Source organism: Amblyomma americanum, chromosome 1 (genome assembly GCF_052857255.1).
Source record: "Amblyomma americanum isolate KBUSLIRL-KWMA chromosome 1, ASM5285725v1, whole genome shotgun sequence".
Lineage (NCBI taxonomy): Eukaryota > Metazoa > Arthropoda > Arachnida > Ixodida > Ixodidae > Amblyomma > Amblyomma americanum.
The window spans coordinates 126,553,832-126,580,147 of record NC_135497.1 but is presented as its reverse complement, the minus strand read 5'-3'; the positions used below and the strand labels follow the sequence as shown (position 1 = coordinate 126,580,147).

Below are 26,316 nucleotides of genomic sequence, written 5' to 3'. Positions count from 1 at the left end.
CTCTCTTCCTGTCCCCTCACCTCTTTCATTTCATTTCTCCATTCTGCCTGCTATCCTTTATTTCCGCTGCCCCAGCTCAGTTGCTCCAGTATCAATGGCAGATGCCGGGGCTAGCAAAAATCTTTTCCTTCCTTTTTATTATTATTTTAATAACACCACTAACTGCTACTACTACTACTACTACTACCATGTTTGTCGGTGCACTCGCTCATCAGCGAGTGAATTTTTTCCTTGACCACTGGAAGCAGCCATCAAGGTGAAACTAATAAGTGCTACGTTTATTGTGAAAAGATTCGCACACAATGGCAAAAATCGAGTAATACAGACTAGTGAAGTGACTGCTTAATTTACACAGTTGACATTATTAAATGACAGGTTTGACAGGAGATGTGGTTAAGAGTGTCTCGTCCGTTACATGCCTTTTAGGCATTTCTTTCAATTCCATGTCTTCAGGCACCTTGTCTTGCTCTGACCTGCGCTGTAGCACCTTCCCTCCAGTGTAACCTGCAAACATAAAATAAACTAAAATAAAGCGACACGGCCTTTTCACTAAAAGTTATCCACCCAGTAATATACTTGCACTCGATTATGGCAGCCATACTCAGGATTGAGCTAACCAGGATAGCTAGCAGATGGCAGGGCGGGACAAAATAAGTAGGTATGAGCTGTGTTAGCACAATATGCTTAATCCTACAATGTAAAAGAAGTTTCTTAACAGCCTTGCTGGAATAGACTGCTGTACAGCTTTCACGAGCAATGTTAACTGTAATCATTCCCTTGTCAGGAACCACCTCCACAATAGCAAACCCCCCTTAACACAATGGTTTAACACAACTTGTGCTTAAAACATTCATTAAGCCTCACAGTATCTAATGCTAGCACAATGCCTTAGTCACAGAGGTATGCTGTGGCACTGCTTACCAGCCATTGACCTAGGCATCAAACACTTTGAAATTAAACTGAGATCATGCAGTTCTGAGCACTTGCCAGAGGTGTGATCAATAAACAGCTGCCCATTTATGCTCCCTAGCTGTGCGATGCTCTCCACAATTTTTCAAAGGCCAGATATCTTCAAGGCTTCTTGCACAAAAAAAAGCTTGTGTAAAGTCAGAAGCAAGTGTAATTCTGCTGTCTTTAAAATAAGGTGAGATACCAGAGTTAACATTGTGTTATTGGAGGAAACTGTTTGTAGCCCTCTAGATGCTGCTGACTGCAGCCAATGGTCTGATTCAAGCAGTCTATATAGCTTTGCAACAAGTCTGTTGCCAAAGTAAAGTGAATGAATACATTATTGCACAAGCAAAATAAAACACTTTTTAAAATAGTGGAACAGCACCTCCAGGGTCTTGACTTGGCCATCTTTAAAGTCATCTCACTTTCTCTTTTCTAAACTATGGGTCAACTTCATGAATATGTGCCCTTTTGAACCAAAACCTAGTTTTCTTTCCTATTTATATCTTTGAACCTGGGACCTGTGTATGCATTCCATTACAGCATGTGAAGCTAATGCGCTATTTTGTCCGTTAAGGAATAAGGACAGCAAGGTAGTCATGCCTTCTGCATGATGCTCAGAAACAAGTAGTGAGCACAATTTCGTGCATGTACACAACAGCTGAAACCATCTTTCCTTTATTCACGTGCACTTTGTGCCAGCTGATGTATACACTCGCACCTAAAATGATTAAGGCCAGAGAGAGAGAGAAGAAAAACATGTGACTCACATTTGCCCATTGTCCACCTTTCAGTTTCTGAAGAGTGCAACTTACAACACAGCAGGTGTTATTTACAAGTGCTGCAATGTGGTCCACTATGGGAGGGTACATGTGGGCAAGTGACTTCTGTTCCACGCAGTGTAAGTGGACAATCCGCAAAGTGCTTAACTTTCATTCTGTTTAAGAACACTGGCCAAAGGACATGCGCCAGATATATGTAACATCTGACAGTCAAGAAGTGAATGCTTTCAAATTGCATGATTTACCTTCAAGCTACCCTTTATCTCACACAACAGCAGATGGCATGGCAGAGATACCAGCCGTGGGCTGCTCTCTACATGCTTGCATGACCTATCTCATAGTGGGCTGCAAAGAATGAGCTTGCATGGTCTCAGCACTTCTCAGCTAATCCTTCCTCCTGACATGATTTTATCAACCAAGAAAGAACATAAATTTGTTGCATCCTTCGAAGGGATAGTTGGTGCGACTTCAAGGACAACGTGGCGCAACCAAAACAAACATAAAAAAAGTGTGGCAGGCATTCAAAGCCCATTAATCTGCGGAAAGCTGTGCACCAAGGATGAATTCAGAAAGCACGTTGTTGACCAAGAATCAAACTGGCTTGCACCTGCCACATTACTATAAATCTTGCCTGCACGTGCCTTTGCTGTCTGGCTCAGTCACATGCTGTTGTATGTGAGCTGTTCGAGGCATTTTTCAAGACTCAGAAAGGGTTCTAATGTAAATAAACCATCTGTTGTCCTGCACAAAAATGAGTTGAGGTTTCTTATTGACCATATGCAGGCTGCTCTTATGTGTTTTTTTATTTCTGGGTTTTTTGTTATTTGTTTTAGCTCTGCACGTGTCTTGATGTACCGAATTACTCCTTCTTTGAGAAACAAAATAGTCAGGAGTAAAGTATACCTGTGCACGCAAACTTTTTTGTGTTTATCTCAGCTGTGCTGCATTATTCTTGAAGTCACATTCAATTTTCAAACAAATTATGTTTTCTGCACTACGTCTGATGCTTTGATTCTTTTTCCTTCTCCAGCTTCTCAGCAACTACATCACACAACATGATACAATAGCATAAAAACTAAAATAAATATGACAGTGTTATACAACATACCAGTGGTGGGATGATGGGATGGATGGGATCGCTAACCCTAACAGCACATCCAAATGCAATCTTGTGCCAATTTTGCATGCCAAAAGTAAAGTTTGAGACAAATGGCTGTACTTCTGTGTCAGGGAATGGTTTGTAGTGCCACAGCCTGCGTGCTTGCACTGCAAGCTTTCAGGCATTGTTTGAAGTCAGCTCTAAGGTGGCATCCACATATGGTCAGTTACAGCTTCTGTAGCTCATCTTTTTCTTATCTTTTTATTTTGACTAGCAGAAAAATGAAACAGCGGTGGCTTCTGAGAACGACTAATAGCTACAAGCACATATAATAAAATGCCTTTCCCAGTTCAGATGCTCTTGTTACTACTTGCAAAAAATTTACTCAAGAATTCAAAGATACAGTCTAGTAACTAAACATCAAAAACTCGTTTTGTTTTTAAGTGTCCCCCCAACCTTTTTTTTTCACATTTCAGTTATTATGCATTCACTGCAAACTTATTTAAAATAATTCTGACGTGCAATTATTGTTAAACTGAATGATTTTGTTGTTTGGTGCTCCTCCCACCTCACTCTTGTAATGCATACACAGGCCTTCAGTGTGAATGAAATGAAAGAAAAAAAAAAGCTGCCCATAAGCTACATTTTAAAAGCAACAAAATTTGATAACACAGTAAGCTGAAAGTCTTGCTTTCAGGCTGCCTGGAAGCTGGATGGTGCGTACCTAAGAATCCAGCACCAAGAGCACAACCCAGAGCAACTTTCATGCCCACCAGCAGGCCCACGGGGCCACCAACGGTCAGGCCGATGAGGGCTCCAGTCACTGGTAGCATAGCTTTGCGCAGCTTAGCGGCCTGTGCCAGATGCACCACACTGTATGCCACCTGCTCATCTGCACGGGTTACATTCTCCTCTATTGTTTCCACTTTATCCTGTTGAGCCTGCACAACAGATCAATTTACAAAGGCAAAGTGAAGCATTTGGTAGCCCAAAACGGACAGACAAAAATTACACAATTACAAAAAAGACACAACACTAGAGCTCAGGTATGGCCCTGAAATCACACTTGAGACGTTATAAAAACAATACAACACTAGCAAGTATAGGATACCATGAGTGTCAAGAAAGGCCGAGTTAAAAGGGCTACAAGAGCCCCCTGCTAGGTTGCAGAGTAGAAGTCCTGGTGGCCTGTAAACTTTTGACAAAGAGTACACATTACCAGGAATTTTATTGAGCATAAATAAAAGCCAAGATATTTTTAAGCTACAGCAGACATGGTGCTAATAAGGATTCCTTTTTGCAGAGACATATTTGAACAATGCTGATACACAGTCTCACTTTTGAATAACAAACACCTCTAAAGTTAAAGAAGAAATATATAGTGCGACCAAGGCATGGACTGATTGGATACACACCCATCCTATCTGTCCCCATCTGTCTGTGTCTTGGCTGCGCTACATATTTCTTCATCTCTAAAGCTTGTGTGCAATAACACTGCGACTCCCCCCCAATATCATTACATCATTCAAGTGTGCTTTGCAACTACAATCGAACCTGGACATATCTAACTAGAACAGAGCACAAAATAGTTCAATATATTGATAATTCGATATATAAAAAAATGGCAATAGACAAGTTTCCTTGTAACCTAGAAGCGAGAATACATTGCACCCATGCTAGTGATGCGCTTCTTGCAGCGACATGACGCCCGCCAGTGTGCTGGCAGCGCACTTCTCGCTAGGCGTAGCTAGGTCTAACCTGCTTGGCACCAAAGCCACTGCGGACGGTGCTTTGAAACTATCAACTTCCTATCATAAAATGTCTAATTCTGCCGCCAGTACACTATAAAAAGAATAATCGCTCAAGGTACAAGTGGTTTCTGCAACATATTCAGCAGCGATACAAGCTAGGCAACGACCACCGCAAGGCTTTAGTTAGGTAGGTTGGCTTCATCGCACGACAGCAACGTGGTGTTGAAATATTTGAGTGCAAGAGACCAAGCTAGGCCATCTTCAAGCACACCCCATGTTCACCTCGTCATGCAATTTCACAGCGCTACAGCTGCCTGAGGTAATTAAAGCTCCTCGTGGAAAGTGATTGAAGAGCATCTTTAAGAGAAGTGCTACTTGCAGGGCCACGGCACGCAGTGTGACATATCGAACAACAAGCGAAATTGTAGTTCGACATGCAGCGCGACTTTCCATACTTTTTCACAACAATTTCAAGGGGGATAAACTTTGTGTTTGATATAACCAATAATTCAAAATATCCGGGTTTGATACCATAGGACTCAACTGTACAAATGCTGTGATGAGCTGGCAGACATCAGTTGGCTTTGTTCTTCATGAATAAAGCACCTTCACTTGCACATATACAGGCTGTCAGAGATATAATTGATCAAGATTTAAAAAAAAAAAACATTCTTCCACACTGAAATAAAGTGAATGTTGTTAGGAGTTGCATAAAGTAACGGCCAGTATCTTTTTAGTTCTGCCTACTTTAATAATTAGTTGCCATTAATCACTTAGTAGCGTGGCTATTTGGGCTTGTTGGTACATAGTTCCAATACACTGTAGCGCAGCAAAAGACGAGGACACAAGAGACGAGAGACGAACACCACGAGCGCTATGGTGGCGTTAGCGCTCGTGGTGTTCGTCTCTCGTCTCTTGTGTCCTCGTCTTTTGCTGGCCACCATAGCGCTCGTGGTGTTCATCTCTCGTCTCTTGTGTCCTCGTCTTTTGCTGCGCTACAGTGTATTGGAATTAATCACTTACCTTTTTAAATAACATTTACCTAATTGGACCAGGCACTATCATCCACAAAAGCTCACTAACCACAAAAGAAGCAGAACTGACTTGTTTCGCAGCCTGGGCATACAGCCTGGAAACGACAAATCCAATCTGAACTCATTGTATGCAACCAATGCACCTTGCTGCCTTGCTGCCCGGAATTCAGAAGCAAACTTCATTCTGCTATAGTCCATAAAATATTGAAGCTGACAGTGCTTTCTCTAGAAGCAATACAAAATTAATCTAATACATGGAACTTGCAGGAAAAGTAGTGATGTCACAGCTTCCCATACCATGTCCCCTTTGCAAAATGAGGCTGCCTTGGCTTCGCCCCTTGCCACACTTTTTTTTTTGTGTGAATGCACATACAACGGTATAGTGCAGTCTATTGCAGATCATGAGGCACATATGACATAAAAGGGTATAGTTTTAAGCCAGTTGGTAAAACATTATGACAATGAAAAATCACAAAACACACAGGACGATGACAGGTGACATCATAAGGCGCCTCCTCCGTCCTGTGCCTTTTGCGGTTTTTCGTGTTATAGAGGCACAAATGCTCACATGAAACAGAATCCAGAATCCAAACAGTGGTGCACGCCTCGGCAAAAAATGCACTCTAAAGTTTTTAGTGCTTTCTTTGCCACGCTGGCTCTTTAATTTTATTAGAATAAACAATTAAAATTACTGCCTTCAATCTAATATCACTGACACAGGTAGGTAGTGTAGTGATTGGCTACAGGGACTTAAGAGTAAAGCTAGGCAAAAGTCCTTTCATCAATATGCCTGTATACTAAATACCCCTTTCAGAATTTGTATCTTCTATTTAGCAGCTTGCCATCCACACTGAGGCCAACCTAACACAGATGCTCTGCAGTAACGAAATAGTTAATGTATGCTTGGCCATTTACATTAAAACTCTCTAATGCCCTGCCTTCGTTCAAGTTACTGCTTCATAAAATACTAGGTTACTGAAAACTGTAATATGCTAGGCATGTGGGACTATGGGAAATTGTAGCCATGACATTTCACTCTCGTTTACTCAATGTAACTTTGTCCATTTTACTATTCACATTAATGCTACCCAATGTCCTGAGTACTGCTTCATAAAACACTAGGTCACTGAAAACTGTAATATTGGGAATACTGTGGGAATACAGGAAACTGTAGCTTTGACATTTCACTCACATTTATTCAGAGTAACTCTTTGTTCATTTCACTTTTTCAAATCAAAACAAAAAACATCTTATATGGAAAGAAACCATGCCTTCCATCTCTGTTGCCTCATGATGAGTTTATAACCGCAACAATCACTGGCAACCATGCAATGCATTCACCCCTTGGCCACGTTATTTCATAATGTCAGTTACCATTATTTAGCTGGAACTGCATCATACCACACAACCTTTTTTCCCTATCCTGTCTCATATGTCTACTGACTGGTACCACTTTCGCATCGAGGTTACAACCATGAACAATAACCTGCTATATTTAGTAAAAGTTGAGCTTGCATTATCAGCATCTGTCATGGTAGATACATTTTATCACTGTGTTACACTATCCTTAACATATGTTAATCAAGTGTGGAAGAGAAGCAGGGGTGGGGAGGCATCTACAAAGCAACTGGAAGGAGGATATACAGGCTAGGCAGTAAATATGAAATGAATATTAATACAGGAGTCAACATTTGACATACACCTTGAGATCTGCCCCTGGGGTACAAATATAAGCTATAATTATTTTAATGCTGCTCCACCTTTACAGGACTGCCTCTTTTATTGAGTTTTTTTTTTACTGTCCCAGTGACACTGTCATAACGGGGGTTCGCTACGAGAGTTAACGCTAAAGAGAGATAGACACTGTAATGCTAGGCAAATGGCTGAGTCTTACTTGTTGTGTTGTGTTTAGTGGCACATAAGCATCTAAGGCTATCATGTGCCAAACACAAGGTATAGAAAATTGTTCTGTGCAGGATTTTATAAAAAGTCTGAAAACAAGGTGGTGTGCAGGGTACAAAGAGTTTTTTTGTTCTACCTAGTGAAGATAAGGGGCATAATTTCAAGATAACTAATGATAAATGCTTTAAAGAAGGTCAGGTGGCCTCACCGGCCATCCTTGGCTGGGCAAGGATGTTGAGGCTCTCAACCAGTGAAACAGCCACCTCAGCCTTCTTCTCGTGGTGAGAAAATGGCTGAGGTGTGGTTGAAAAATGTTTGTTGTTACAAGCCTACAATTTTTTTTACAACACCTGCTCTTTTTAAAAACTTAAAAACCTGTGAAATGTCAACAAGTTTATCTTCACCTAAGAGTAATGTTGGGTGGAATGGCATGTGTTCATGGTAAAAAACTGCAAAATGCTTTTTCTGAAGTGTTTCGAGCTTTCTGCAAGAAAATAAAACATCGCTTAGTGTTAGTTCATCCTCGCATAATTCACATGGGGTGTGGGTTTGTTGGGTCTTATGGTACATAGGCGGCTAAGGCCATCATGCGCCAAACGCAAGGTATAAAAAATTTTCTTGTGCCGCATTTTATATGAAAAAAAAAAAATGATATGGTGGTGTAAAGGACCTCAAATGTTATTTCATACCATCTAGTGAAGGTAAAGGGGAGAAAATTTTTTGAAATGGCTAATGGTAAAAGCTTTAAAGAGGGTCAGGTAACCCCAGCGGCCATCCTTTGCAGAGGAAGGATGTCGAGGCCCCCAACCAATGAAACGGACATCTCAGACTTCTCAAAAATGAGAAAGCGGCTGAGGTGCATCAAAGAAAAGTGAGGCATTTACAGTTCATTAAGACAACCAACCCCTCATAAAAAGTTAAAAACATAAGAAATGTCAACAATTGCATTATCACTCAAGAGTAGTGCTGGATGAAATGGAATGCATTGATTATAAAATTCACTAAAATACTTCTTTCTTAGTTTTTCTAGGCTTAAACATGCAAATAAGATGTGGTTTAGTGTGAGCTCATGTCCGCATCTTTCACAAACAGGTTTGTCTTCTTTTGTAAGTAAGTAGTTGTGTGTCAGGTGCGTGTGTCTCATGCAAAGGCGACATAACATTACTTTCAGTGAAACTGGTGTCTGCATTACTTCCATTCCCCCAAGATAGGCTTTATGAAGTGTAGTTTGTTGTTCAGTTCATTATCCCACTCTTTCTGCCATTTGTTCTTTAATTTGTTATGTATCAACTTCATGCAGTCTTTAAAAGGTACGCTCACATTTTTGATTTCACCATTTTGAGCTCTTGCTGCTGCTGAGTCTGCTCTCTCATTACCCTCTATGCCGACGTGGCTCGGGACCCAGCAGAACCTTATATGTCCTTGTGTTGTGACTTTTTCTATGTTGTGTATGATGCTGCCTACTAAGGGTTCAACTGCATTTTTTTACTGCAGCGCTGTGAGTAGGCTCAGGGAATCTGTGTATATTATACTGTTTTCGATGCTCTCATGTACTATTTTGTCCACAGCCATACACACTGCATAACATTCGGGAGTAAAGATTGATACATAACTTGGCAATCTTACTATATTTTCCCATTTCCCCTGTACTACGGCACTTCCGACGTACATCGCTGTTTTCGAGCCATCTGTGTAAAACTCCATGTAGTTTGAATATTTCTCTTTCAAAGCCAAGTATTCTTGTAGTAGGTGTTCATGTGGTTTGTTTTTTACGAAATTGTGTTAGCATGAAGTCGCACGTAGCGGGAAGGCAGTACCATGGTGGCAATGGATCGGGTCTCGGGGCAATTTTAGGGAGGGCATCTAGTATTCAGAGTTCATGACATGCATCTTCAAAGCGTAATAATAAAGGTTTGATTGATTGTGGTTTATTATTGAACAGTCTTCTAGATGTGCACTTGGTAACTATGGGGTAACAAAGGTGTTTCGGTAAGGATCTTATTTTCAGTACATATAATGCACAGGTAAGCATTGCTCTTCTGTTTGCAAAAGATGGTTCATTTGTTTCTACATATAGACTGTTTATGGGGGATGTTCTGTATGCACCAGTTGATAGAGGGAGGTCCAGGTTTTGTACAGGATCCAGTTTTTTGAGGTATGATGGTCTTGCAGACCCATACACAATGCATCCATCGTCCAAAGTGGACCGTACTATGGAGCAGTCGATCTGTAAAAGGCATAACCTATCAGACCCCCAGTGTTTGTGAGAGTATCTTCAGTATATTTAGGGATCGAGAAGCTTTCATTTTGAGGGTGTTTATGTGCGGTAAGAACGTGAGCTTTCTGTAAAAAGTTATGCTTAGGAATTTATGCTCTTGTTTTACTTGTAGAACTATTTCATTCAAGTGCAGGGTGGGATCAATCTGCACGCCTCTTTTCAGTGAGAAAAAGATGGCAACTCTTTTTTGTGGACAGAACTTAAATCCATTCTGGTCTGCCCAAGTCGCTAGTTTGTTCAGTGTAAGCTGTATTTGTCTTTCGCATGTTGATAAGCTGGAAGATGTGCATGAAATTTGAAGGTCGTCAACATATACGGAATACATGATGGACTTTGGAATTATCTGTGATATTGTGTTGATTTTTACAATGAAGAGTGTGCTACTTAGAATACACCCCTGCGGTACGCCATTTTCTTAGATGAATTTTTTCGAAAGCGTGCAACCTAGACATACACGAAATGGACGGTCAGAAAGAAAGTCTTTTAAACAGTTCAGCATCCTGCCACAGTTACCTAGATCCACAAGGTCACGAAGAATCCCAAACCTCCAGGTGGTATCATAAGCTTTTTCAAAGTCAAAATATACTGCCAGACAGTGCTGTTTGTGTATGAATGCTTCACAGACTGTGTTTTCAAGACGGACGACATGGTCATTTGTACAGCATGTTTTATTCACTCCACAGTGGTGGGTATCAAGAAGTTTGTCATGTATCAACTTACATCTTACATATCAACTTACATATCATTAACCTAATATTTAGCACACTTTCAAAACATTTAGCAAGACAACTCGTAAGTGCTATTGGCCTGTAACTATCAGCTGAAGTTGGTGTTTTCCAGATTTCAGAAATGGCACAACCACGGCGTTTTTCTACTCCTCTGGCATTTTTCCAGACTGCCATATTTTACTGAAGAATTTCAGAAGAGCTTCTACAGCATCTTCGGAGAAGTGAGCAAGCATTTCATAATGAATTTCATCTAGGCCTGGTTCTGTCTGTTTGCCAGCCGAAAGTACTGTACGGATTTATTGTAGTGTAATTAATTTATTGTAATGTAAGCACTGCCACTTGTCGGCAGCTGTTGTTTTTCAGTTGTGTTCTTGTACTTTAAAAATGATTGCGTGCAGTGTGAGGAGCAAAAAAACCGTGACGAAGTGTTCCCCTAGTTTGTCGGCCTGTTTGCTAATGCTTGTTTGTCTATCAGTAGGTATTAGGAAAGGAATTGTGAAAGGAGAAAAGCTGCCATTAAGTTTCGGACTTGTTCCCACATTTCTTTTTTTTTATGTAACTGAACTATTTATGGACGACACAGTTTTTCCATGAAGTTTTTTCAGCATCAAGACGGATATGTGGCGTTTTTGCGTGCGCCTTTTTAAAGCTTATAAGGTTCTCGGCCGTTGGATACCTGCGAAAAATTCCCCAAGCTTTATTCTGTTTCTTTTTTGCTTCTCTGCGATCTTGGTTATACCAAACCTAGTGGTTTTGGCGTACTACTCCTGACGATTGCGGAATAACTAGACGTGCAGCCGCAGTGATACATGTAAAAATTTCATTTAGTTTGTCAATGCTAAGATCATCCGAAAATATTTCTCCAGAGAGGCCTCTTCTCAAAATAGTGGCCAGTCCACCAAGTGCAGCTTCCAGCGGCGTGGTTTAGTTGGAATGATTGATGATGGCAATGAAAAGTTAATTACCACTGGGAGGTGATCACTTCCGTATAGGTTCTTCAGAACATCCCACTCAAAATCGTTAAAACAGATGGAGAGCTAAAAGACAAGCCTATACAACTCATCTTTCCTGAGGATGAGGAGCAACATGTGGGTTTGCTTGTGTTGAGCAGGCAGACATTGTTGCACAGAATAAAATTTTCTAAAACCCGACCTCGAGTGTCTGTCTGCTCCCTCCCCCAAAACAAGGAGTGCGCATTAAAATCCCGACTACCAGATATGACTCTGGTAGCTGCCTAAAAAGTTCCTCTAGATCTTGTAGTGTTATAGTGAGATGTGGTAGAATATATATAGAGCATATGGTAATTGTTTTAAAGCTTAGGACGGTGACTGCAATGGCTTCATAATTCGTCTGGAGCTTTATTTCATGGGCTGCAACGCCACTCTGCACTACAACAGCAACACCTCCAGAGGGCCTATTTGCCTGCTCACGGTCACGGCAAAAGACTATATACTTTTAAAAAATATTTTTATGAGAAGGTCCCAAGTTGGTGTCCTGCAGACACAGTGCTACAGGAGATAGAGAATTTAAAATATCTGTTGCATCACTATAGTTATTTAGAATTCCCAGGCAGTTCCAGTGGATAAGGAACGCCATGATGACTTTGGGGGGGGGGGGGGGGGGGGGGGGGGGGGTGAATGTATGAATGTATAGAGACCTTAGGTCCCTCCTTGCTATGGGCCTGTTATTAGCGTTTTTTCTTTTTTGCGATCAAGAGAGCTCCGCCACTGCAGAGGCGAGCTCCGACTTGTGTCCATCGCCTCACTGGAGGCGTTGGAGTTCGACAGGAAGCCCACGGGCAGGGAGGTTGTGGGCTTCTCCCGAGTAGGGGAAGCCTTGCGGGCTGCCGACTTGGTGGCCGACGGGCCCTTTTTCGGGGGTGGCATAGAAGCTCTCGCTGCATCTGCCGGAGGCGCGGATGGCCCTGCCTCAGCCTCACTATGTGTGAGCTGGGCACCACATCGGCGGAGTTTGTGTGGGGTGTGAAGGAGAAAGTGCCTTGTGACATTGCATAACCCCTTCTTGCGTCTTTGAATATGATATTATCTTTTGTCTTTATTGTAATTATTTCCTTTTCTTTCTTTCAGGCAGGACAAGACCTTAATAAGCAGCGTGGTCGCCTTTGCAGTCTGCACAGTGTGGTGCGGCACCGCAGTCTGATTGGTGGTCATTTGAGGCACATTTAGCAGAGGTGTTACAGCCGCGGCAGCTTTGGGAGCCGTGACCGAACTTCTGGCATTTGAAACTGCGTCTAGGGTTGGGTATATACGGACGAACAGAGATTTTTGCATAGCCTACCTCGATTGACTCGGGTAGGGTGCAAGAGGCAAACGTCAGGACCAGGTGTTTTGTCGGAATCTCTTTGTTGTCTCTGCGGATTGTAACTCCATGGACGTTGGTTACATTTTGAGGAGTCAGTCCTTCAAGCATCTCTTCCTCTGTTAGGTGCAGAAAGTCATTGTCTGAGATGACACCACGTACTGTGTTCAATGATTTGTGTGGTGTGGCAGAGACAGGAATATCGCCAAAAGTTTCAATGTTTGCAAGCTTTGATGTTTGAGTTATGTTCAGCAGTTCAAGCAGGAGGTCGCCACTAGCCAACTTTGTGACTTTGTACTGAGGGCACAAGGAATCTGTAAGAACTCTTGAAGCAAGGAACGGGGATATTTGTCTGGCTGGCTTTTCTGTTTCTTTACTGCGGACGATGTGGTACTTCGGAAAAGTTGTCTTTTTTTTTTGTTCAAAAACTGGGATGCGACATCGGTCCACCCCCTTTTCAGAGGGCGATCATTAATAAGCAAGGAGGAAGCCATAAAAAATTATGTTCTTCGGCCATGGTTCCAGCCACCTACCATGGAGCCCAACAAAGGGACGGGACAGGAACTTGCAAGCAAGCCCTGCCCACGCCAGCTGTAAACCACTGCTATAACCAAATATGACGAAACTCAGGGTAGTTCGGCACACAAGGTTAACCCTCGGCAGCAAGAAAAAAGGAAAAACCAAGAAGGAGGAGGAAACAGGGAGAGTTGTAAGAAAGAGATAGGAAAGTAAAAGATGGAGGGGAGGACAGGAAAAGGCGACTGCCGATTTCCCCTGTTCGGGTCAGGCTGGAGATGCCGTCTACAGAAAGCTGGGGCCAAAGTGGTGTGTTGCCTCCACCGAGCGGCCTTAAAGGTCCAAACGCTCGGCATCAGCTCAACCACCAGGATCCCCTTTTCCCCGGACACGGCGATGCCAAGCACGGCCAGGCGCGGGTGCTCGGGTCCGTGGTGATGCACCGTTCACCATCCCCCTGCGGGGATGTCCCTGCGGATGCTCGGAAACCTGTGGTGTCGCCACTCACCAATGTGTCTGCAAGCTGCAGACACCCCCCTCCGGGCAGAGTCTTACTTGTGAAGCCCCAACTACAGTCAAAACAATCTGCACATGTAGAAACTGTTTTTTGCCCCACAGAAGCACACAAAGATTGCCAACACTGAACATACATGCAGTTACTAAGCTGGCGAGTATATTAATACTGAGCGCACATTAGCACTTTTTGCTCTGTTCTCTCCTTATTTCTAAGCATATTTAAACATGATACCTTATTGTGTCAACCTCACTACTGATGCATAAACTCTCTTTGTTGCCAAAAAAATCTTCCACTCAATGCATGAATAAGCTTGAAAAAGTTTTCAGGTGCCTTCTGTGTAACCAAGCTTAGCAAGAGCATATTCGGTGATCCTAAGGAGAAATCTACACCTCTAAGCACAATCCTAAAAGGAAGACATGAAAGAAGCTGCTTTTGTAGTGCATAGTACCAGCAACTAACTATATGTTAGCAACCAGTTTTGTGTTTACATAGTATTATTGCATTCTTTGGAGAGAAAGCCAAGGCCGCATAGGTTGCTTTACTAAGCAAGGCTACGCAAGGGAAGCTCTGTTTCTGCTACATTTGTACATGACAATCATGCTTTATGTAGCATCTTCTGCAGCTTTTGGTCACTTCACTCAGTGGCAAAGCATAACAATTGTTTTGCACCAGTTACCAGTTAATCTTCCATGCTCATATTTGCTTCAGTGGGATCTTTGCACCAAAGGCAGTTAGCTAAGCAAGAGCCACAAAATATAAACAAGTCCTTCTGCTCGACAAGCCTGTAATGATACTCAAACTTTAGGCAGAATGCCAAACTTTAGGCAGAATGCCAAAATTTAAAGGGGGCTTCAAACACCTGTTACTTAATTGCAAAATCTCAAGAGTACTTTACTCCACAACTTGCAAAATAAATTCACTACAGAAAGAACACTTCAAAAATGATTTGTATAAGCACCCTGTGTATCTAATACCAGCGTGATATGTGCGCCACTCGAGGTGGCATACGGGTCTCTATCTCGAAGGTGGGGCAGTCCAACGGCTCCGGCAGCATGGTGTGTGTCGTCAGGAAGAGCCTATATGCCTTCTTCTGGGGCATCTTTCGTGCCAAAAAAATAGCTGGACTCATGCCGGGGTCAAACCATACCTTCATAAATTTGCTAAGAAGTATATTTTTTTCAGGTTAATAACACGACCAGTAAGAGAAGACACACGCGAGTGCTGGATTCTACCCATTCGTCGTCAGAAACAATTTTCCGTTCAAATTTATCATCTATAACACTTTAAGAAAGTAGACGCTTGCTAGACTTGTAAAAGTTTGAATAAGCTAGTTTCTTGGATAACCTTTTGTGGTGTTACAGAAAGCAGTTTTCAGCAGTGTGCAGACGGCTTGCCACTCGGTCGATCCCTGCCCACATAGATCCTTGAGAGCAGCATAAACTCTCTTCTAAATTCCAAAAGCCAGCCTTCCGTGCATAGCGATAAAGCAGCTTGGCCCAGCTGCCTTCTTTATCCTTTCTCGGACTACCATGCGTGGCTTACTAGACTACAATACACATCAGTAATGAGCAGAAAATACACAAAGAATTATTTGGACTCCAAAAGGCTTCAGCGCTGCAGCCGTAATTTCCTTCTCCAAAGCAGGTGGGGTTGCCACAGTGAAGGAATGTTCTCTCAACAGAAACGGAGACAAAACTTAAAGCACAATTTCAGCATGCTTTCATTTCGAGCCCCAAAGCACTGGAAACCACAACAATAATGGTGCGACTTGAGAACAGAGCCAAATTTGCCTCTACACCTGAGATACAATGGTACAACAGTTTTCTCACCTTGACATGAAATGCGAGCATTTTCTTTTGAGAACGTAGAATAAACAAGTCTGCACTCCATCATACAATTTCCTTCAGCAGAGAGAAAGCTACTCAAATGCAACGCAACACGCGAGGTGTAAACATGAATCAGCTACACACTCTTAAAAGCTGAGAGCTTGTGCCGGCTTGTAGAAATTTCGGTGCACAACAAGAACTTGTGAGTTGGAGAATATCTCTAGACACTGTGCTGGCTTGTGGGCAGCTGGTTTGGGAAAGCAAGCCACTGCACTTGAAGATGGAAAGAGCGGCAACGTGCTGGCACAATGCGAGGCCGGTATTACCGTTGCTGTTGGTACCATTAAAATGCCTGTAGAGTATTAGCTGCACAAACAAATTATAAATATAAGGTGTGAGCGCCTAAACACCAGCTTTGAGATGTTTGAGATGACTGTCAACTCAGTCTCTGACGGTACATTGTTGTGTGTTTTCGCAACACATTAGCTGGACACATCACTCCAATGGCTTGACATATAGCCTCTTTCACATCGTGAATATGGTTCATTTAAAAAAGTTTTGTGCCTCTGGTAATGTTTCATCCCCCACTGGGAAACCTTGGACATCTTTATGGGCTCATATCCTCCGGCTATGAGCTGCCGAACGCCACTGATAGACGCCTTCCCTTCCAGCCCAAAAGTGCGGTGGCTGGGGAGTTTTCCTGACAGAGACGCAGAACAGGCCGCGCGGCGACGCTTACCGCAAGCCGGCGGTGGAAGCGCTTGGCGGGACAGGGGCACAGTTACCAATAACCAATTATTGCCTTTCAGCTGCCCTCATGTTTTGACTCTCATTTCTCAAACGGCAATGGAAGGCTTGCATCTGTGATGGCACCGAGAGGTGCTCTCCTTATCCACTCAGACTGCACCTTGCAGCTTCTGTTTTTTTTGCTTATGTGCGTATGAGCTGATTCGTGCCATTTGGGAACACAAATTGCTCTATTTGCTCAGCCTGCTACCTTAGCTGCCATTGGTGCTCCCCCCCAGCTGTGACACTAACAGAATCTCACCTCCAACCGGCTGTGACGTGGTAAAGAAGGAATGATAATACAGAAGATGAACAAAGAGAAACAATTTGAAGCTGAAGCAGGAAATGCAAAGCTATTTCGGAGCAAGTTTGCAAGTTCTCTGTTGTAGACAGAGCATTTATACTAGTTCCTTATGATCCTTTGCACATGAGCTAAAAACAAGGTGGGTTTATTTGCCAAGTTCAGGAGGTGCTTCAGGACTCTTTTAGAAGACTAATAGCTCCAATGAATACAATCAAGTAAGCCAGTTTTTGATAACATGTTCCATGATGCTGCTGATTTTGCACTACAACTTGCTTCAAATGATCAACATATTGAATTGTAGGAATGCTCAATATTTTTGAATGATGTGACTGAATGCGAAAGTGTTAGCTATCTTGAACTAACTGATAGGCCATCGTGATTCTGTTATTCGGCATTGCACTGGTTTCGGAATGCAAAGAGTAATGTATATACATACATGAACAAGGCTGCTGAAGCTCGTCACCAAATCATGAAGATCATGGAGATCCTGTAATAAGGACCATGTAAATGAGGTTTGGCACAACTAGTAAAAAGAAAAACTTTAAAATTTAAACATCATTGCCGAGAAGGCTTGATCAAAATCCATTTGACTGAGTTCGTAATGACAGCCTGGCCTGAATTTGTACAATGCAGAGCATACATGAAATTGGTAGGCCGCTTATCGAATTTATTCGAATCTAGGCTGATAGTTCTTTTAAAAACATGAGATATGAAACTCTTAGGCTGGCCTACATTTGAGGATTTTGTCATTGTATTTGTGACTGACTTATTGCTTGCACCGCAATCAGGAGGGCCTTCACAGGCACAAAGAAAGACCCCCCCCCCCCCCCCCCCCCCCCAAAGTGGAATCAGCACTAGCAGAGTTTGCGAAATCGCGGAGGTCAGTGGCACTTCCAGTGACCACAAAAATGCTACTACAGGCCAAAGTGAGAAGCTGACAAGAAAGCAGGGCATATCTGATTATAATTTAACTTCGAAATTCTATTTAACGCTATTTTTAGCTGGACCCTTTGTGTCAGGTAGTGTTTTCTAGAAAGCTGGAGCATTGCACGCCGGGTTGCCAAAGAAATACAGTTTTTTAGGTCCAGCCGCAAACCTTTTTCAGGCAACTTATGGTACTAGCGATGAAACACGTGAGTTAACTCCAACAAGCCGCATTAAAAGCACGTTGCTAGGAGTTGTAGCTAGCTGGATCACTGCAGCCTGAGATGACATTCTGGAAAGCTTGGCTGCACGCTCATTCCAAAAGTGCAGCATTTCTAATGCCTTGATGGCACAGGAGATTGTGCACTGTACGAAGAGGATAGTGATAAGGTGGTCAGCAATGGCGAGGACGACGAGTGAGCGGGAACAGGTTTGTGGAAATTAATATTGTTTGCATGCTGTCCGTGCTGTCGTTCTCAATTGTTTCTTTGGCCGGTTTACTGGAAAGTTTTTTCTTATTTGGCCTTCAACTTTTGGGTGTCAGCTGCATAAATGGTGACTTCTGGAGTGGACTATGTGGAGTGAATGTGTGCATAGATGATGACTGCAGGAGTAGAACACGTGCTATTATAAGTGACTGTGCGCATAGCGGGGTAGATTCGACAGGTTTTAGGACATCACTAACATAGAAGTGATGCTACGGTGGAGCAATTGCCGGCAGAATAAGCAAGGCTAATCCTACCTCTAGCATTCAACAGCTCAACTCAACTAGAATCGAGGCCGGCCTAGATTCAAGTAAATACGGCAAATTATATTTAAAGGGGTCATGACATGGTCTACCAACAAATCGTGCTTTTAAGTTGCAGCTACTAGCCACGACGTTGATTACGTGCACTTAAAAATGACCAGCGCGGAAACAGACGGGGACACGAGAAGAAAAAACACTGACGACAGGACGGGCGCTGACTAGCAACTCTTTATTGTCAAGGAAAACCGAGCACAACATGTGCCAAAAACCACGTGACAGTCAGGGGGCCAAAGATTACAACGTAATCCACAGTCATCAAGGGGTGGCCAACACATGTATGAACCAAAAGGAAAAAAAAACACCAAAAAGTGAAGGAGGGGGGGACTTTATGAAGTGAACATATCAAAAAGCACTCTAACCAGCAAAAACCAAGGAAAAAACACGTGCCAAACAACATAGCAGCCAAAGGGCGGTGTCAAGAGCACTTTAACAGCAACAACGAGTGAGCCTAAAAGGGCATAAGCAAGCGAAGCAAAAGCAGTCAGAAATCTAAAATCAGATAAAATGTCATACAACCCTACGGATGCCACAAACAACTAAAAACAAACGAATACAACCTAAAATGAAGCAAGAACTTGTCAACGCCAAGAAGGTAAGAGGTAAAAACAGTCTACATGTAAAACACAATTTGGACGATTACCATTTATGAGCCGCACCAAAAACCTGAGGAGAAGAATGCGCACAGGCTAACTGAGAAAACTTCATGAGCAAACGGGAATTGGCAGGCGAACATGCAAAATCAGGAATCTTTAGGCATGGTCAAGGAAGCGCACCTGCCAATTCCCGTTTGCTCATGAAGTTTTCTCGTGTTAGCTTGTGTGCATTCTTCTCCTCAGGTTTTTGGTGCGGCTCATAAATGGTAATCGTCCAAATTGTGTTTTACATGTAGACTGTTTTTACCTCTTACCTTCTTGGCGTTGACAAGTTTTTGCTCCATTTTAGGTTGTATTCGTTTGTTTTTAGCTGTTTGTGGCATCCGTAGGGTTGTATGACATTTTATCTGATTTTAGATTTCTGACTCTGCTTTTGCTTCGCTTGCTCGGGCCTTTCGCCGCGGTGGCTGAGTGGTTATGGCGCTCGGCTGCTGGCCCGAAAGACGCGGGTTCGATCCCGACAGCGGTGGTCGAATTTCGATGGAGGCGAAATTCTAGAGGCCCGTGTACTGTGCGATGTCAGTGCACGTTAAAGAACCCCAAGTGGTCGAAATTTCCGGAGCCCTTCACTACGGCGTCCCTCACAGCCTGAATCGCTTTGGGACGTTAAACCCCATAAACTAAACTAAACCAAACCCTTTTAGGCTCGCTCGTTGTTGCTGTTAGTGTTCTTGACACCGCCCTTTGGCCAAGATGTTGTTTGGCATGTGTGTTTTCCTTGGTTTTTGCTGGTTAGAGTGCTTTTTGATATGTTCACTTCATAAAGTTTCACCCCCCTTTTCATTTTTTGGTGTTTTTTTTTCCTTCTGGTTCATACATGTGTTGGCTGCCCCTTGATGACTGTGGATTAGGTTGTAATCTTTGGCCCCTTGACTGTCACGTGGTTTTTGGTATATATTGTGCTGGGTTTCCCTCGACAATAAAGAGTTGTTAGTCAGCGCCCGTCCTGTCGTCAGTGTTTTTTCTTCTCGTGTCCCCGTCTGTTTCCGCGCTGGTCATTTCGAATCATGTCCCACCAACTCGCCCAAACGGCAATTTTGAAAGAATTCAGACTCTACACTTGTACTTGAGCTAGAAATTGTAATTCGAAGTTGTCGGCTCTAAGCCTCTCCCCTTGACAGCGACGACCTATTGAAGCTGCCAGAGTGACATCAAAAACCGACAGTGCCGTCTGCTGCAAAACTTCCGTGCGCACGGTCAGTGCGGAGCAGAGCACACACCTACTTGAGTCCGGCCATGGCACACTGTTGTGAAGTCACTGAAACTCGGCAGATGCTATAAACAGGAAAGGGGAGGACGCAGGCCTTTGTCTCCCTGCAACTATCCTCCTTCACCCCACTGCACCCCAAGCCGAAACGAACAACTCACTCCCTTATGCTCACTACGCGCAGTTCAGTCGTTCAGTCACGTGCAGGCATGCAACTGTCGGTTTATGTCACGAACCGCGAGCACCATAGTGCTGCCTGACTGCCACACGGTTCAGGAGAAATATTAAAAGTTGAATTACAAATTACTGCCAGCTCCACATGCACTCATTTTGTACAGTTGTTCCGAGATGTATAGCAAATAGCATGCAATAAACAGTTTGAGGCTGAAAAATGGTGTCATGCTCCTCATGTCATGCACTAATGCTCCTCATTTATCAGTGAATAAATAAGAAAAAGAGGGTCTTCATAATTTAACTGCTTTTACTGGTACACAAAATTCAAGAATAATAAGTAATTTATATGCAACCACACAAGTGTAGAATGTTTGGGCCAGTTAGTGACACATTATGAAAATAGCTTAAAGTAAACAAAGGACGTACACAGAAACATATTATTCTAATAATGTGCAACTGCTACTACTGCAACCACCAGTTAACCTGTATCAGTGTAAGAACCAGTATACATACAAGTTTGCTACACAATTACCAGGGAAGCAGCAGTGGGAACATGTGTTTTAAAACTTCATTAATTAACTGTACTTGAAGTAAATGCAAAGATAAAGGTTGTTTAGTGTTAAATACCACTACTCTAATTTTTGCAGTCAGTAAGTTGTAACTCAACTCTCAGAAAATTTTGACACTGTTACCTTCTTGAGGGAATTCCAAGACTTGAAAGCTGCTGTGTTGTCAGGAATATGCTCAACATAAAATGCCTGATCTGATACTGTGATCTTCTCTAGTGAAGGCACGTCAGTGTCAGTAGCAGCTGCAGGCACAACTTCTGGTAAACAAGTGTGCTGTGCCGAGAAATCAATAACAGGCCCCACAGGAAGGCATATTTCTGCAAAGCATAGAAAAAAAGGCAAGCTTTCTTTTTTTCATATTACACTACTCTGGAGTACTAAAATAGTTTGAAAACACTGCAATATCTAATTCACCTGTGAACGAGCGCACTTGCTCAAACGTAGCTTCTGAAGCTGGTCGCACCAAATGTTCAAATTGCTGCAGGTCCGTCGGATCTACCTGGCTCCTGAGCGTTTCCAGCTCATACAGGTCAGCCTTAAGCTGCTTGATGGTGAGAGATGCTCTAATCTGTTCATCATGCAGTTTGTCCCACTGTTTCAGCTTCTGGCACTAAAATGAGCAAAAAAATAAAGGTTGACAGAAATGTCTTCTTTATGTAAACCTTGAAAAAGTTCAAACACGAACACACATGCATCTCAGCAAAATATATGCAGCCTGCTATTCTGAGTAGTACCGCGCGTACGTCGCAAGATATTAAAGAAAAAAGCGCAAGTGATGACAGTAACACTACGGCCACATATAACAGGTGGTTCTGAGCCCCAATTATATAATCAGTTAATATAAATGCATGCAATTCGGCCTCAACCATGATTTCCAACACAAAAGCACTTTAGCTGGTAGCACAATGTGCGAGGATAGTCAGCTGGTTTCGTGCGAACTTCTGCACTTCCAGACAAGCAAAACTGTCGTTCGGAACATTTATAAAGGTACACCTGCACGAACAGTAAACTGGGATCCAACTAACCTTTCCAATGATACTTCGCTGCTTCGAAAGAATGTCGAGGTGATGTGGAATCGCCACTTTCGTGATCCGGTGAACTACAAGCTTTACTCTTCGCAGAGGGAACTTGACAGAGGGCTCTGCAGCAATTTCTCGATGTGCGCTGTCTCTTAAATCCGAATCCACCATTTCATTGACTAGTCCAGAACAAACTGCAAGTGAACCCGCTGTCGGGGACGGCATATGAAACTTGATAATGCAAGGATGACACACTATGAATACTCGGCTGAGTTCACAGCTAACCTGAGCTGTCACTTCTCCCTATTATGAAAGGCATGCGATAAGTGCGCCGAATCCTGTCCCTAAACTAACAGTGAGTAACATACACGCGACCATTGCGCACGCTCACAAAAATAGCACGAACACGGGGAGAGGTTGGATACGTCGATGTCGTTACAATGTGGTTGAGTAGCAGAGAGGACAGGAAAAGTGCCAGCGGCAACTCTACAGACAGCGCCGATTGGACAGCAGTCGCTCCTCTGTGACGCTTTTCACGTCGCGTTCAAGTTTGTTTCTGTCAGTTGTCCCTAGCGTGGCCCATAGAGTGCCTAGGTTAAAACAACCAAGCGGTTGGATTGGAAGCAGGCCCAGGAAGGCCGTTTGTCTGCGAAGTGCAATGAACACTTGCAGGTCAGTGCGGTCAGGACACGGTTAGGCTGACCTCGACCACTTAGCCTTTGCTCACATGTTACTTCTGTAGGTCACGTATCCGGTGCAACCAGAGCATTGCCTCGAGAACATGCCTGAAGCGTCAGCTCGATTTCAATGGGCTCCGAGATCGCCAAGCCATTGCGCACACTGGCCGCGAGGCGGCACTTTTCTGTAAAGGGCTTCACCGGGCCCTACAGTGGAAAGCAGCGGGGCTGACTTACCCAAGGCATTGGGGTTTAGGGATAGTGAAGGGAAAGTGGATTTTAAGAGGTTAGAAGTAACCAAGCGAAGGTTATCTGATTGGTGGCTAAAAGCAAGACAGGAGTAAAATTTCACAAGACATGGCTAGGTGGCTTGAGCCACCGCCCGATTTAAAGGGTTCAGCCGTATCCATCCATCCATCGAGTCATTTAAGAAAGACGATAGAGTAATCACCCCAAATGAGGGAGCAACACAGGAATGCACAATAGAAAACAGCGCGGAACTGACGAATCTTAACTGGAAAAAGGCGGAAGCAAATATTCCAAGATGTACGTCAGCCAATTAATGAACTTGGCCAAAGAGGCAAGGAAACGCTGATAAAAGTATTGGAGGCAGTCATAACGAATCAGCAAATTCCGCACAGCTGGAAACAGAGTAAAATGAATTTGATTTATAAAGGAAAAGGCAATAAGACGAACATAAAATCCTTCCGACCGGTACGATAACATGTTACATACAGGCTGGCGATGCAGGTGGTGAAAATAAAAATGCAGTCATGGGTAGAAAGTAACAGAATACTCGGAGAACTTCAGAACAGGTTCAGAAGTGGTAGGCGCTTAGATGATTGCCTGTTCGTGCTATACCCAATAACTAAGGCGGAAAACAGACCTCTGCCTCTGTATTTAGCCTTCTTGGACATATAGGCGGTGCATACGACAACGTGAACAGGGAACTCCTGCGGAATATATTAAAAGGTGAAGGTGTCAGTGATGAGGTAATTAATTTTCTACAGGAAATATATCGAGAAAATGAAGTTGAAATAACATGGGAAGGAATTAAGAGTACAACAACTGTCCAGATGCACAAAGGATTAAGGAAAGGTTGTCTTCTATCACTGCTGCTGTTCATGCTTTATATGATAAGTATGGAAAGAAGGCTACAAGGAAGCAATCTAGGCTATGATCTGTCATACACATTAGGTGGAAAGGTTGTTGAGCAACGACTACCGGATTTAATGTATGCGGACGATATTGTACTGTTAGCAGATAGCCAGGAAGATTTGCAAACTTTGGTGAATTGCTGTGGAGACGAAGCTAGGAGACAGTCTAGGTTTCAATTTTAGCGCAACTAAGTCAGGTGTGATGGTTTTCAATGGGACAACTGATCAGGAGCTTACAATAAGGCCATGAAATACCCCGAGTGGCCGAATACAAATATCTCGGGGTATGGGTAAACAACGGGCATATGTACACGGAAAAGCACGAACAGTCTCTCATAGCAAAAGGGTGAAGAGATGCCGGGATAATGAAACATAGGGCATTGTGGGGGCACAACAGGTATGAAGTACTGAGAGGTATTTGGAAAGGAATAATGGTGCCGGGCTTACTTTCGGGAATGCGGTTCTATGCTTAAGGGCTGAAGTTCAGTCGCGATTAGAAGTAAATCAGAGAACTGTCAGAAGATTAGCACTAGGTGCCCACGGGAAAACCACAAACAAGGCAGTACAGGGGGATATGGGCTGGGCAACGTTCGAAGCACAAGAAGCTCAGAGTAAAGTACTATACGAAGAACGCCAGGGGAAATTGGATGATAACCGGTGGGCAGCTAAGGTATTTAAATACCTGTACAGAAAGAGCGTTGACACACAGTGGCGGAAACGAACTAGAAAGCTGGCCAGTAAGTTTGCCAGAGACGAGGAAGGAGAAAGAAAGAGCATTAAACGACAGGTCAAAAACGTCGAAGGTAAAAATTGGATAGATTCAATGGAAAAGAAGCACAGTGTAGAACTATATCGATGCTGGAAAAGGCAGATCAGGAAGGAAACGTTTTATGATAACTCAAGACCTCCTCTTTGAAGCTAGGTCAGGGTGTCTTAGAACGCGCAGCTACAGAAAAAAATTTAACGAAGAAGATGACACATGTGCTGTGTGTGGTAAATCTGTAGAAACAATAGAACACCTCATCCTAAAATGTGATGGTATCCGTCCCGATGTCGATGCAGGCACAGTCACTCTTCCTGAGGCTTTAGGGTTTAGAGATAACAAGTCATGTAAATAAATCTGCGGTGGAAATTAGCAAAAAGCGATTGGAGGATTGGTGGTACAAAAGCAGAGAGGTGACACAAGTTTTAAAGTGTAGGAAGACGTTTTTTTTTAAGGAAATGGCGAATTGTATTAACATTAACTTACAGCAGAGTAAATAAAAATAAAGGAAAAAAAAACTGAGCATAGTGGCAACAACCACTGCCCCGTTTCAAAGGGGATGCTCCTACCTTCCATCGATAGTGTTCCTGTATATGCTCCCGCAGGGAGCATAGGAGCATATACAGGAACACTAATACCCCTGTCACACGGCCAGTTTCAATGCCGATCGAGTCGAGGGTCTTCGAGATTCTCGATCACCATCGAACTCGAAGGAGCTGTGTCGCTGCTACACGGCAAATCTCAATGGCCCATAGAGCAATGGCCATTGAAATGGTTCTCGTGTCTCACGCTACGCTTGTGTGGTGCCACAATCGCTACTTTAGATTTTACAAAATAACAAAAATATTTGATAAATGTATACGAAATGCTTAAATACACGCCGCGGCGGCCCAGTTTCGATGGAGGCGAAATTCTAGAGGCACGTGTGCTGTGCGATGTCAGTGCACGTGAAAGATCCCCAGGTGGTCGAAATTTCCGGAGCCCTTCCCTACAGCGTCCCTCATAGCCGGAGTCGCTTTGGGACGTTAAACCCCCATAAACCATAAACCAAACCAGATTCGACAGGAAGCATATGCTGCAGGACATAAGAGACAGGCATGATTTAGTTGTATCCAACAGTATCGAGAAGTGTGAAGGGCTCATAACATGGGAGCAGGGAGTCTGCACTCGATGATAGATTATGCACTAATGTCACAGAGGATGTGCAATAGATTAAGGGTAATGAGCATAGATGAACATGGTTCCAGAAGTCTTGGTAGTGACCACAAGCGTATAAAGTTGAGTTTCAGAAGAGAAACCAATGTAAGACTGAAGCGAGATGAACAGTCAGAGGGGAATTTTTACTCAGAAAAGCAATTGGAAGCAGCAGCCAAACAAATTGAGAAAGTAATTGTTGAGGATAATGAAACAGAATGGACTTATAACAAATTAACTCGGTTACTTGAGCTAGAGCTAGCTAAGGTGCGAGTAAAGCTAAAAGGGAAAAGACGCAAATCCAAGAGTTGGTGGGATGAGGAGATCAAGAGTGCCATAGAGAAACGTCGTGAAGCGTCCAGGGAACACAGGTATTCC

At 43.2% G+C, this 26,316-nt stretch overlaps 1 protein-coding gene across 3 annotated transcripts; it reads right to left on the bottom strand.

Annotated features, from left to right (window-relative positions):
* Positions 1–257: 257 nt before the first annotated feature.
* Syx17 (syntaxin 17) lies at positions 258–23,009 on the bottom strand. Of its 3 annotated transcripts, XM_077646809.1 has the most exons (7): positions 22,875–23,009; positions 22,154–22,356; positions 21,543–21,738; positions 21,252–21,445; positions 17,230–17,280; positions 3,557–3,773; positions 258–504 (listed from the first exon to the last, which is right to left on the bottom strand). In XM_077646809.1, the coding sequence occupies exons 2-7, from the start codon at positions 22,316–22,318 to the stop codon at positions 365–367; spliced, it is 963 nt and encodes a 320-aa protein (XP_077502935.1). In that variant the 5' UTR covers positions 22,319–22,356; positions 22,875–23,009; the 3' UTR covers positions 258–364. The 3 variants fall into 3 exon arrangements, with proteins under 3 accessions (XP_077502935.1, XP_077502936.1, XP_077502934.1); XM_077646810.1 differs by lacking the exon at positions 22,875–23,009 and having other exon boundaries at positions 3,606–3,773; positions 22,154–22,840; XM_077646808.1 differs by lacking the exon at positions 22,875–23,009 and having other exon boundaries at positions 22,154–22,837.
* Between the last annotated feature and the right edge of the window lie 3,307 nt (positions 23,010–26,316).